Source organism: Xiphias gladius, chromosome 4 (genome assembly GCF_016859285.1).
Source record: "Xiphias gladius isolate SHS-SW01 ecotype Sanya breed wild chromosome 4, ASM1685928v1, whole genome shotgun sequence".
Classification (NCBI taxonomy): Eukaryota; Metazoa; Chordata; class Actinopteri; order Istiophoriformes; family Xiphiidae; genus Xiphias; species Xiphias gladius.
In genome coordinates, this window is record NC_053403.1 from 21,124,362 (window position 1) to 21,138,109 (window position 13,748).

A 13,748-nucleotide genomic window follows, 5' to 3' on the forward strand; every position below is an offset into this window, starting at 1 on the left:
CCAACCCTGTCTCCTAAAAATTACAGTTCTGTTCAACTAAGCTGCAGCAAATACATTTTGTAGTAAAATGTAAATGTGACAAGATTACATTTTATATTAAGATTATACTTAACATAATTAACATGTTGTTAATTTGCATATTTGGCAAGTCGCAAATACGTTGATAGTGAACATATCAGTAAAATGTTCACAAACAAATTTTTTTTTTCATCAAAATATCTGATTTTGCAGAACAAGATCCATTTGTAGTTGCTAGATCATTATTAAACTTTTTTTATGATTATGTTTAGAGACATTCACAGCACCCGGTTAAAGTTAGGGAAAGATCGTGGTCTGGTTTAATACAGAAAAAAGTTCACAGTGACTTCAGACACAATGTGCTGAACACAAGCAAAAGCATTCCCTAACCTTAACCAAAGCACTTCTGTTGCCTAAACTTAACCAACCTCTGGATGTGAACTCCAGTCTCTGGTGTGACAGTCACATGTACTTTGTACAGCCACCATCCACCCCGACCACCACTTGGCTACTCCGTTGCTGTTAATAAACGTAGCACTTCATTCATTCAAAAAATATGTAGCTTCTGAACATAATCCAGCCAGTGATTACACTTCCTACAAAATGTATTTACTGTTGGAGTTTAGCTGTATAGAACATAATATCTAAGAGACAGGTTCGGCAGCAACGACCTTGAAGAGTGTGGTCAAGAGCAATAACTTGATATGAATCTCCATAAAATTAGACGAGGAGGAGAAGGAGAAAGATTGGAAAAATTGGATGGTGATAAAGGATCCAATGTGTCCCTAGTGATTATGGTTTTCTTTTTGTGTGTGTTCTTGGGAAATTACAGTATGAGACTGACACCGGGCAGCTCAAAAGGGGACAATGAGTGAGGTTAGATATGTGAGGTGCTTACTAAATTACAGTCATCCGGCTGCATGTATGAACCAGGCTGCCTTCATGCCAGCATGTGTGCAGGTTTGAGAGACAGAAAATGAGACAGTATCAGGTTTGTGAACTGCACCTTAAAAATACCTTGGCCCCTATAGAGGGAATTTATAGAGGATCAAAGACAAGTGAAGGCAGAGACAACATTTCTGCTTGTTTTAGCACACATACAATACTGAACATAAATAAGTTAGTGGTTTGTGGTCATCCACAGTGATAAACTAAAGTTATCATCCCTTACTTTCTGTTTAGACGCCAACTACTAGTTCTCATAATGTATTGGTGAACAAGAGTAGAGAGACCGTACATTATACATACATTATTACTGCATAGTGATATTTTCACCGAAGTATCATCTGTAATTACAATTTTTAAAATTGGGGTTGTCTGTGGCTGAGGAGGTAGAGCGGGTCATCCAATAATTGGAAGGTCAGTGGTTTGATCCCCGGCTCCTCATTGAGCACTGATGTGTGTGTCTGGTGAGATTAAGAATGGGGACGTCATCTTCCTACAAAACTAACTAGCTAGCTACATTCATGAAAAACAGAGACAGAAATATAGCAACAAGTGTAGATGAGATCGACATACATATACAGGTTGCTTTAAGTCAACTTCCAGAAATAAAAACTGTAAATTGACATATTTTTTTAGTCAATGTGAAAAATGTTAACCTTGCCTACCAACTGCTACTACAGGTTATGTCATTTGCTACTTAGAAATACAACAATACTACAACCTTTGCCAGTGATGTCGACAGAGCTGCAGATGGAAAAGGCATGAAGTCAGGAAAGGTCACTTATTTTCCTGGTACATCTCTGAATAAATCTGTAAACCTCATTCAAAGCAGGACATGATAGCAGTAGAATGTCTTGCCCAAACATTTATCATTCATCCGGCCTACCTGTGGGTTGTCTTCCATGACACAGCGGATCTTCTCCACCACATCAATGCGGCGCTGTCGGTGCAGAGCTTTGATCAGCTTGGCCAGGTTGGCGTCGCTGTCCCGGATAGTCCAGTGCTGCAGTGCTGCATACGCCCGTTCGCGATCCGATGAGTAGCCATTGGAGAATGCTGACACCTCACGCTCTGAGGCATTAGCCAGCAACGGATAAATGTCGATCCAATGGTTGCCCACATGAGTTGCCACCAGCTTCAGGATATCCACCCCTGAGCAGAGAGAGAGGGTCTGAGGAAAGCTGGAGAACCCAAGCTTATAGATGAAAGAAGATAATCCATCCATTGCAAAAAAGAAAAGAAATTGAAACTCTCATGACTGCTGGAATTCTTCCTATTTGAAAAATCTAGGCCAGCAGCCTTAAGCTGTGCTAACTAGCAGGATGCCACAGAAAACAAACTGCCTCATATCTGACTAATTGAGCCCCAGAGCTATGCTCCATACGACACATTTTTTCTCTTTCTGTCAATTACCCTGAACATCTATATGTAGTATGTGTATGAGTGTGTTTCTGGAATGATGCATGATAACACAGTTTCAGCTTGTACATCTGTCATGTAATCTCACTTTTTTATTCTACTTTTGAGCTGCTGTAACAAATTAATTTCCGGGGATCAATTAAGATTCATCTTATCTCTTTCATCTTTCATCTCATGGACATGTCCACATGATCTACAATACTGGTTCCAAGGGGTTGCAAGATAAAACTGAGCGGCCATAAGATAATGTACAGGGCATGAAAGAATACAATGTATTTTTTCTGACTTTTTTTCTAATTTTTGATTGGTTCTTGTGAAAAACTGGATACTTCAAACTCTTAAGGCATCCAAAAATATTCAAATGAAAGAGTCTGGGAGAGGAAAAATCCCTTTTTGCTGGAACTACTCTTTTTGACATTTGGTGGCAAGCACACTTTGCTTCATTTTTAAAATTACAAGTTTGGGAAGCTCTGATCAATAAGTACTGAATATGCAAGGTGGTCTGTTTATTATTTAAAGGGGCACCCCATTGATTTTACATGTCAAAGTCAAGTAAGGTGGAGAAGTACTACTCAGCCAGTGAAAGTTGTTTATTGTCTTCAGTGTCTCTGGAGGAGCTTTGTCAAAACTGAGAAAATCACTCAAGTGACATCACTTAAAGTAATCTAATCTTGGACTTGGAGACTATAAACTTATTTACAGGATCTGTCATATTAACTGGGGCCATGTAGTTTGAAAGACTTCATTGAGTTACTTTACGCTAATAGTGGAGCATGACCCATAAAAGGGACTAAAAGTCAAGATATTTTTACCCCTGCTGCACCATTTTGTCAGTTCGCCACTTTGGTCCAGACCGAACAGAACTATTGGATGGATTGCCATGAAATATGGTACTTATGTCCATGGTGCCCAAAGGATGTATCCTGCTGATTTTGGAAATCCCATGACTTCTCCACCATGAGGATGAATTGTTTGAGTGAAATATCTCGGCAGCTGTTGAATCGATTGCCATGAAATATGGTACACACATTCATGTCCTCCTCAGGATGAAATGCAGTAACTTTGGTTATCCCATTAATGTTTGATCTAGTGCCAACATCAGATCAAAATTTTAATTTGTCCAGTATTGGTAATTATTTGGATGATTGAAATCAAAGGACAGGTGAGGACAGGCATCATTGTGTTTGTGTTAGTTTATAGATAGGTGTTACCCAGCTATTTTAACTGATATTGTTGTGACTAAACTGCTACAGTATATAAGCAATTCCTCTTCTGGCATTTTTGACAGTTACCAAACAGCTTCAGGTGCATTACACACACTGCCACCAAAATCATTGGTCTTCCAACCACCCATCTCTCACATCTCAATAACATGGTTAAAGTTTTACTTATCTGAAAGAGCACAGTGTGTTTACTATACTACATCAATATTTATTTTTAGTTTAATATTTTCTAAAGTGAAAATATGGAGTACCCTAGGGCTCTGTTCTTGGCTCTATGTTTTTATATATTTATATTTCATCTCTTGGCCAAATTATACGCAGTCATAGAATGAATTTCCACTGCTATGTTGATGATACTCAGCTGTATGTACTGGTAAAGACAGTTGATCATTCTCAAATTATTAAAATTAGAGGCCTGCTTGTCTGCTGTGAAAAGCTGGATGTCAAAATATTTCTTGCTCCTAAATTCAGATAAAATTGAGATGCTGGGGATTGGCCCAACAAAGACATCAGTTTGATCAAGTAACAGTAACTCTCGATTGTATCTCAACAGTAACTGTGTGATTTCTCAGAGTCTGACATCCAAATCTTGTTTTGCATTTGATCCTACCCTCTCTTTTGATCAGTACATTAAAAACATCCCCAAGACTGCCTTTTTTCACCTACTGTATATAGCATACCTACAATTAGGTATCCTCTGACGACGAGACCCTAATTCAAGCCCCTGTGTCATCCAGACTTTTTTATTGTAATGTTTTGTTTTCATGTTAAATTATGTACTGTATGAATAAATTTATGTTCCCTGTGGAAACAAATTTCCCCTTTGTGAGAGGAGGGCCGACCTCGATAGGCATGTAGCCCATTAAAAGCAAGACAAATTACATTCAGATTTGTGATCTGACCAATGTAGAACCAATATATGTGGCTAAGTGTGAATTAAAATGTATCAAATTGCATCTAGAGTTTATAAATTGGGTGTTATTGGGGCATGAGTTATTTTTCAGTGCTACCTAATTATTTGTCTGTGAAGATTCTCAGTCATCCAGGTCATGGTATTCTGTAAGTGCTATGCAAAGGCAACTGGACTTGCTTGAATTTCTCAAAGACATTTCGCTTCTCATCCGAAAAGTTTCTTCAGTTCTAACCGACTATTGGGGAGTTCCAGGTATTTATCCTCTGGTGTTATGTCATCTGCCAAAATGATCCAAACTGGTTAACTGGTGTGAACTTACCCTTGTAAGCCTTTTTCAAAGATGACTTTTCATGTCACAGTGGGAGACGTACAGGTGAAAATAATGAAATTAATCATGTATGAATTCTATTTAGCTGATTGAATTTCAGGGTCCTGGTACTGTGCCTGCTGGCTCAATGTCAAACTGTCATAGCTTACTGGGACACTTTGAAGAACGGAGCTATTGTTATTGTTATTGTTATTTGTAACATCTCAGCTTTTCCTGCTATGATAAATAAAAATGTCTGCTGTTCTTGAGGCAGCTCCATGCATCATCCCTTGATGGAAGACTTTTTGTATCCACATACATCAATTGAAACATCTACAATATTAGAAGAAAAATGTGCTTATTTCTCTGAATGACAAATATAGATAAGAGTTTTGTAGCTTGTTAGCATACATTGACATTGTTCTACTTGTTCTTTTAAATGCTAGCACTTTTATTAAAAAGTGGGCAGAAAGTGCCTTTGAAGAAAGGCTCCTCTCTAAAGTTGGTAACAGCTGTAGTTTTTAGATGGGTGCACATAGCCTGGATTGGTATTGTTTGTCAACTAATCTTAGTCACAGCTGTGCAGGCAGCTGTCAGAGTTTTATCTGATTACCAGAGCAAGTTGCCATGGAAATACAGTGAATTTGACCAAAATGCTTTTTCAGGTTATTTCAGAGTGGCTTTGAGACATTACTTTTCTGTTAGTAAGCATCTTACAATACAGGCATGCATCTCAAATAAGGTAACACTTTACATTGTCCTTCACGATGCCTCTTGTGTCACAGACATATGACCAGTTTGCAATTTGTCTTTAGCCATGAATATTGGTAAATTGTAAATGAACTGCACTTATATAGTGCTTTTCTAGTCTTATCGACCACTCAAAGCACTCTACACTACTGCCAAATTCACCCATTCACACACACACACATTCATACAGCGCTTTTTTCTATTCATACTGCGCTTTCTACATACACACAGTCACACACTGATGATACATCGGGGGCAATTTGGGGTTCAGTATCTTGCCCAAGGACACTTCGACATGGGGATTGTAGGATCCAGGGATTGAAGTACCAACTTTCCGGTTAGTGGACAACCCGCTCTACCTCCTGAGCCAAAGCAGCCACCAGCAAACAGCCTGTTCGGACACTCTCTGTTCCACTTCCCCTTTTTTTTGTGACTCAACAGTGACTCGGCTGGAAACATAAATGCTGACTCATCTGTTTGTCAAGCAGAAATTTAGTGGCTCCCTTGTTTTGTTTGACACAGAAAATCCAGTGCTGATATAGGTAAACACACGAGGAGGACACATTCCTCCTCGTGTGTTTACTTTACAAGAACTACTATGAGTGCTTGTTTATACAGTATACTGTACATGCTTGATGAAGGACCAAGGACTAAGCCTTTTATTCAAAATGACCCACCCCCTCAACGCGTGTTATCTGTTAAGGTGTGCAGAGATATTTTCATGATGTTGATTTAGTTAATAATAACTGTAACATATCATCCATACCTTGCATGAATTATGGATGTGACTTCCAGTTATTCCATTCACTGAAGAGTGTTATAATAATATAACACTCTTCATTTGAGAGAGTTAGCAGTATGCTAACTTTAGGTGTCTTCGCTATTCTTAAAAATTTAGGGGAAATAATTTATGTGGGAACACAGCCTGTCACACCTTAAAGGAAAAGATAAGACATTTCGGTAAATGCACTAATTAACTTTTTTGGTGAGAGTTAGATGAGAAGATCAATACCACTTTAATTACTGTATGGTAAATTGGAAACAGGTAGAAACCGCTAGCACAGCTCTGTCTAAAGGTTAAAAAAAAAATCTGTGTAACGCAGTTTGACATTTTTACACTGCTTATGTACAAAGTAAACAAAGAATTATCATGTGTTTATTAGTGAGCTTTGGATTTGCTAGAATGTGAATTTTGTTACCTTTGATCAGAGCCAGGCCAGTTGTTTCCCTGGTGCAGGTCTTATGTTGAAGTCTGCTCCCCTTCAAACAGTGTTTCCCTCCTGTTAAAACTATGTTTCCCATAGTGCCACTCTCCACAGCTGGCGTTAGGCCTTAGGTTAGTTTATGGTAGGCATAACAGAGGTAACCAGTTGGGGTAAATTTTGTTTCATATTTAGGTAACGGGAATTATATATTAATAGGGAAACAGACTTTGTCACAACACTATTCATTGTGCTAAGCTAAGTTAGCTGGCTGCTGGCATTAACTTTGTATTTAGTGTACAGATATGAAAGTGGTGTTGATCTTCTCATCTAATTCGGCAAAAAACCAAATAAGCGTATTTCCCAAATTGACAAACGTTTTCTTAAAACAGGATAATGTGATCATGCCTCTGCCTTTTACTACTGAGGGATGGGGGGACAATCAGGAGAATTCACTAAACCATATTTTAACTTCTTGTACTGTGTCGATACACCTACAGAGCATCGACACAGAATTAATTCCTACACTTTTGATAAGGCTGATTCCAACTTAATGTTTACTGTAGCAAACATACAAGGTGCATAAATCCAGGATCATTCAGAGAGACTGGGAGAGAGAGATTAAATGAATGTAAACCAGTGGCAGACATTCATGGCTATTAATCCGTATCATAAAACTAAATGTAACCTTAACCCAAAACCGGAGCCCTAATCCTAAACTGATCATTGTAGAAGTGAGAACCAGCTTTGTTTGACCTCATTTTCCAAAGTTACCCCACTCCAAAATGGTTTAAAACTCAAAGGTAAAGAGTAACACATACACACACACTCAGTCATATACTCTAGCTCAAGATTAATAAACTTGCGTGAATCCCGAGAGGGCCTTGCATGCCAGCCTTCTGGGCCTGTCAACTCTCATCCACCTTGCTGGCCATAATACACAAAGGCAGAAGAGAAATACCCCTGCTCTGCATGCCTCACTGCCACTGATAGCTGGCTATTTTAAATGACCTATATAAGTCTTGTGATGATTCAGTATGTCAGCCTGCAGATGACTTTATATTTTCAAGGGAAGTAGTGCGCATTGAGTGTGTTTGTGTGTATTAGAGTGGAGGTCCCTGCGTTATATATAGACTTGTACAGTCCATAAAAAAACTGAAATGTCAAACTGCAGCTACTTGCTGTTAGTTGCCGGAATTTATAGAAAACTGACATGTCAAACAGTCATATGAACTATAACACGGCTGCCTGGGTGCAAAAAACAGAGCTATCCTGTAGGTGCATCATTTTAAAGAGCTATTTTAACATGTATTATAGCATATAACGAGACCTTTTTTTTTTTAAGTTGTGGCATTGTGGTTTAAGAAAGTAAGACTAAAGTGTCATGTCCCTTCCTAGATTCATTATGTGTTGAAAATGACTCAGGTGATAATGACTTCTGTTGTGACATTAATTACTTAGTCAAAGAATTTTCCATCAGATCAGAGAAACTAAAGAGAGCTTCTGTGCATTTCTTGTCTTGGCCACTTATGCTGCAAAGTAGTTAATGTTAATCAGCAAGTTCTTCCTATTGAAAACAATAAGACGGCACTCTCAAATATTATATTAATTTCACTGAAGTGTGAAAATATACTGGGAGAGATTTTAATATGGATGACCTAGATAGGTCATCTTTATTTTGTTATCCAAATCTGTTTTATATTGCTTTTATGTCTTTAACTACAGATTGCTGCTGGTCAGTTGTTAAGTGTGTTGAAAAGTATAACACAGTTGCATTATTTGATGCATGTCATTAGACACCTTTAGCAGACGACTGGCATTAACTATGAAAAATTAATCAAGTTACGTTAGCTTGTTTGTGGTGATCTGGGAAGTGAATTAGATAAAAATCCTTCTTTACTGGAGTGTCACCATGGGTGAATGCTAGAAATAGGACAATGCCATATCATGCTGCCTCTGCAATAGACTGGGTGTTTTGCGTGCGTTGTTAATTACTGTTGTGTGTTGACCTTTACGTTTCATTTTTTTTAATGAGACATTAAAAGGGTGGTCTGAAATCTGAGATAAAGAGTTGCCACCATGATAACTTTCCAGAGTTGTAAAATCCTGTCTGTGAGTATTACCAACCTCTGTGTGGTGTTTTGGCAACTGATAAGCATTTAACCTCATGGATCTGTTACTCAAACTGGATCTCCTGGATCATATTTCATTGTCTCACTCCCGCACCAATGCAGCCCTCCACACAGCCCTTTTAATCCAGGGCTGTTTTCAGTATGAATCCTCACTTAGCCATTTGTTTATCCAATTTGGTTAACATGCTTAAATATGTAGAGCCCCTAGCACAGTCCATCAAGGCTTCAGTATGCTTCAGACGAACATTTCTAAAGGCGAAAGTGTTTATATCTGTTACGAATGGCCAAACTTAAAGGCAGCACAAAAAGTTTGGCCTCATAGCCTCCCCTTGGCTGCATCTTATTGCCTCCTCAATCTCTCTTCAACAATTCTGTTTTTTGCATGTTTTTATAGTCATGACAAGATGAATAAATGGGAAGGGCGCACGCCTTGGGACAATCTCTCCCTGAAGGCATTTCTAGTGTCACACTTGGTTCTACAAACGAAAAATCACAGATGCTGTTGTTTGTGCTGAGTACAAATATTTAGGGAAACGTGGGTATAACAGCAAGGTAAGCTTATTGTAGCCTCAAGCTTACCTTTATACAACATTTTTGTGATTCCCTTTTATTTGACTGCTGCACCCTTGTTTCAAATAAACAAATAAGTCTTTCAGATCCTGCGCAATAAAAATCTGGCCCGTGGCCGTGGAAAGCCCCATTTAGTCCTGCTGTGAAGGAGTAGCAGTTTTCACTACTTCCTGACCGGCTCTAAGCAAATGCCAAGTACTGTATGTGTGTGATCTGTGCTTTGACATTTCCTTTTCTTTTTTCCTTTATTGCCTGAGTATTTTAACTGCTCTTGTAAAGGGGGATTACAACCTTCAAGGGGAGCCAGCCATGCATCTTGGAAGGATTACGAGGTTGTTTTGTTTTATGTTCCAAAGAGTAAATAGCAGTGTAAAATGGCTGTTTGGGTAGCATGTGCATAGGTACATCTTCACGTAAATGCATACACATGGGCACAGATTTACTCACCCAATCAAGAGTACACACATGCACACAATACACACTCTCTCTTTCTCGCTCTCTTTCACCCACAAACACACAAACTTAGTTCCATCTAGTTATGTTTCCATGTTTCCACAAATATTTAAACGTTGTGGCAGTAATTATTCCAAAGAAATCTCCTCTAACACATAAAAAAAAGAAGTCATTACTGGCAGTGGCAAAAGTACGAAGCATAGGTGATAAACACAATCATCACAAGTTTTTTTCAGCAGATCATATAATGCACAGTTGTAGTTGTCATGGGAAACTCTGTGTTTTACATTTTCTTTACAAGTGATCTCTAGTGGTTGAGAGAATAATAACTCATTTTTTGCAACAGTAAAGTTGGCAGTAATGTGACATTATTTTGCTGCAAAAACTTTGTTACACCTTGTGTACACCAGCTGCCTAGCATAAGCAGCACATCATCAGCACAGCACCTTTAGTCCTGCAACAGCATTAGTACTGTCAATTTTATCTTTGAAGTTATGTGCATAAGCCAGACGAAATATTTTGTATCAGTTAAAATTAATGAGAATCTGTTCCACCAAACATCTATTACTGTAGATTTCAGCATTTCAGCACTGCAGTTTGCATTTCTGCCTCCTACCAACAGTCAACACTGATTTCTTTTAACAATGACCGAGATCTTTTACAAACCTTAACCATACAGGTTTAGTCACCTAAGCAAACGTTGACTGTAGAGGCAGCAAGTCAAAAAACACTCATAAATTGTTTTTGTAACATGCATATCAAGTTTAGTTTTGGAAGGTAATGACAAATTACCTATTTTGTCCAGTTTAAAAGACAGTAGTGTTCAATTGTGGTCAATTGTGTTGACCAAGAGTGTTGACTAAGAGTGAAAAGCAGTGTTGCAAGACAATTCAGACGTCCTATGAAATCAAATCGGCAGGGCACAGGGAGGTAGATGCTGCCCAGTTTTCCCACTAATGGGTTGATTACTTTGGTTATTTGCATTGCTTTACATTATAGCCATTTTCAAGAAATTAAAGTTGATTGGAGATCCATTTTAATTGCATCAAAACAACATTAAACTATCACTAATTGAATTTTTCTTTTTTTTGGCTATTTGAGGGCAGTGGAACAAGCTGTAAGCACAACACTGACATGCTATCACAAAGTTGTTATGGCAAACTTTAGAAAGCAATTGCTTATTTACACATCCAGCAGACACAGATCTCTACTAGCATTCAACTGAAGTCAGCTCTAGTCTCCACCAATGCATTGCCTTGTTTCTAAAAGATCCACTTATTCACCAGCTAGTTGCTATTCTCTGTCTGCTATTTGATGCTGAAAGGGTAGCACATAGTCGGTATATCAGCTTTTTCACTGAATATAATTACCTGCTGCTGGAAAAGAGGTTGATGAGACTGGGGAGTGTGAATCAAAACAGTAAAGTTGTCAGCCATAAAACCAAAACAATGAGCTGAAAGACTAAAATGATCCATAAAGCTGAGAGGAACTGCAGTGTTGGATGATCATTCTTAGTGGGTTCATCCCTACAAGTGACCCCTTTTACATTACATTTGATCCTTTGTTAATATAAGAATATTAATTAGTGCAGCTTTAAGTAAAGTTTTTCTTTTGAGTAAGCATTTGAATTCAACATAACTGCAAAGCTAGCTGATATTTTGTGCAACAGCATATAGGTAATGGTTTGTTGAAAACCTGCACTTTATGTTTTACGATGTCAAAGTTATTTAAAATGTACTTGTCTGTTTCTATCGCCATACTTCTCTTTGCTTGCATCCTTTAATGATTCAGGTTAACAAGGGCTGCTACCCCATGTACACACACACAAAACTCTTGCATCTCATTCTCTCTATTCATTTCCTTCTTTGTATATGTCTTTTTGTTGCTGTAAGCGACCTGATTGACCCAATGGGTCTTGCAAACCTAACAACAACCCCGATTCAGCTAAAACTAGATTAATCGAGTTCTCTGTGGTAAGTCACTGAGGGAGCAGAGAGAGGGTGGCGGGTGGCTCAGCTTTATCATAGCACACACACACTTACATACACTTACACAGTTTCAAAGGGGAGACTCAGGCAAGCGGCTGTCCCCTGAGTTGGGTTCTTTTTTTGCCTTTCACTGTGAAATTGAGAAATGAGCTTTGGGACAAAATGTTCTCTACTTACTGAAAAATGCAGTGTCAACACATAGTAGGTAATAGAGGGAGAGAGGTGAGCGTTGATAAGAGACAAAAAGCATGAAGAAGAAAAGTGAAGAAAGGAAACTGAGAAAGGAAAATGAGGACAGATAGTAACTCTAGAAATTAAATAAAGGTCCAAATATCATAGAAAAAAACAAAAAAGAGATTATAAAGAGAAGTAGAGATACTGTGAAGCCAACGAAATTCAAAGCAAACAAGTACAAAGTTTTACAAATGAGAAGAGGAAGGAGGAGTTAAAAAGCAGGCACAGTGCATGTAAGAGAAGGGGAAGGGTCAAAAGAGCAAGAGTGAAAAACAAAGGAAGAAGAGGAAATGAGCAAAAATAAAGGTAGAAAGAAGTGACAAAGGAAGAGACTGAGATGAAAAAGGTAAACAAGAGAGAAGAGGAAAGGAAGAAGACACCGAGATGTAATTGGAGAAGTTTGAGCAGTATGGCAACCTGAGTGTGTGTTGGGAGTTGCTACTGACAGCAGGGGGTACTACAACAGGGTCATGTCCTTGTTTGTATAACCACTAACCTCCACAGCATTTGCAGAACTGATTGGATCAGATACCCACAGTGGTGTGATCACGGATGGTTCTACACTGCTCAGGAGTAGAGCTAACGTATGACATTACACCAAAATGGGACGTCCAGTGTGCAACTAAGAGTCCATTTCCTTCCATGATGCGGAGCACACAGATCTACCAGTTTGAGATTAAAATACCACCGTGGCAAAGCTGTGATAAGACACTTTGACTGAGGGGATATCACAGTGTTGCATATTGCGGAGGACATAACAATGCCATTGACGTTGTCATAAACATGATGCAATATACTATATGCAGTGTTCAAGTGGAGCATTGTAGGGGTTTGGTAATGGATAATTTACAAATTTAAGGCCTCATAATGAGTTTTTAAATCGAGGGCATGGTCCTGATTGTCAAGTATTTTAATGTGCAGAGGTGTCTTAAAGATGGTCTTCATTCAGACATGAGAGATTTTGTATTGTTTTGTTATTTAATTGCTAATTAAAGCCCCTAACTCACACATAAATCTATTTTTATGTTATTTTTGCATCTTTGAAATTATTGTGATGGTATAAGTATTTGTTTGTACATTAATGAGACCATCGTTATAAAAACTGCTGCAGTCTATTTGTTGTTGCTTTCAGCCCATTCATTTCAGTGTCCTGGGGTTAGGTCCATTACTGTCTGCTATCTTTAAAACAAATAGGAAAAACATGCTTTAATAGAAATGAGCATCTTGTCACCAACAAATGGCTGAAAAAATTGCTAATAAATAGCTGAAATACTAGCCTGGTTCCAGACCTCTATATTGCTTAATCTCTGTTTGTTCAACGAGCAATAAAAGTCTGGTGTTTTACTCACTGAAACTACCGACCAATGACAGCTTAGTAGGCGGGATTAACAATGTCAGTGTCATTCCCCTGTATAGCTAGCTACATTCATGGAAAAAAGCATAGATGAGATGGATGCAGTAAAAGTACAAGTTGCTGTACATTTCTTTGATTGACCTGAAAAACAACTACCCCAGCCCCCACTCAAAAACTTCCACTCTTCTTGACCAGAATGAACAACTCTGAAACTCAAAAATTCAATCCATATATAGGTCC

General features: G+C 38.4%; 1 protein-coding gene across 2 annotated transcripts in view; it reads right to left on the bottom strand.

Annotated features, from left to right (window-relative positions):
• Nucleotides 1-13,748, bottom strand: part of tnfrsf21 (tumor necrosis factor receptor superfamily, member 21) — a 60,517-nt gene that overhangs the window by 27,054 nt on the left and 19,715 nt on the right. The window contains exons 4-5 of one of the 2 annotated variants that reach the window (XM_040125296.1): nucleotides 1,850-2,115; nucleotides 218-1,424 (exon numbers count right to left, since the gene is read on the bottom strand). In XM_040125296.1, the coding sequence (XP_039981230.1) occupies nucleotides 1,320-1,424; nucleotides 1,850-2,115 (371 nt within the window). In that variant the 3' untranslated portion in view covers nucleotides 218-1,319. Of the gene's footprint in view, nucleotides 1-217; nucleotides 1,425-1,849; nucleotides 2,116-13,748 lie in introns of those variants that run through there. The other variant, XM_040125295.1, reaches the window with a different exon arrangement.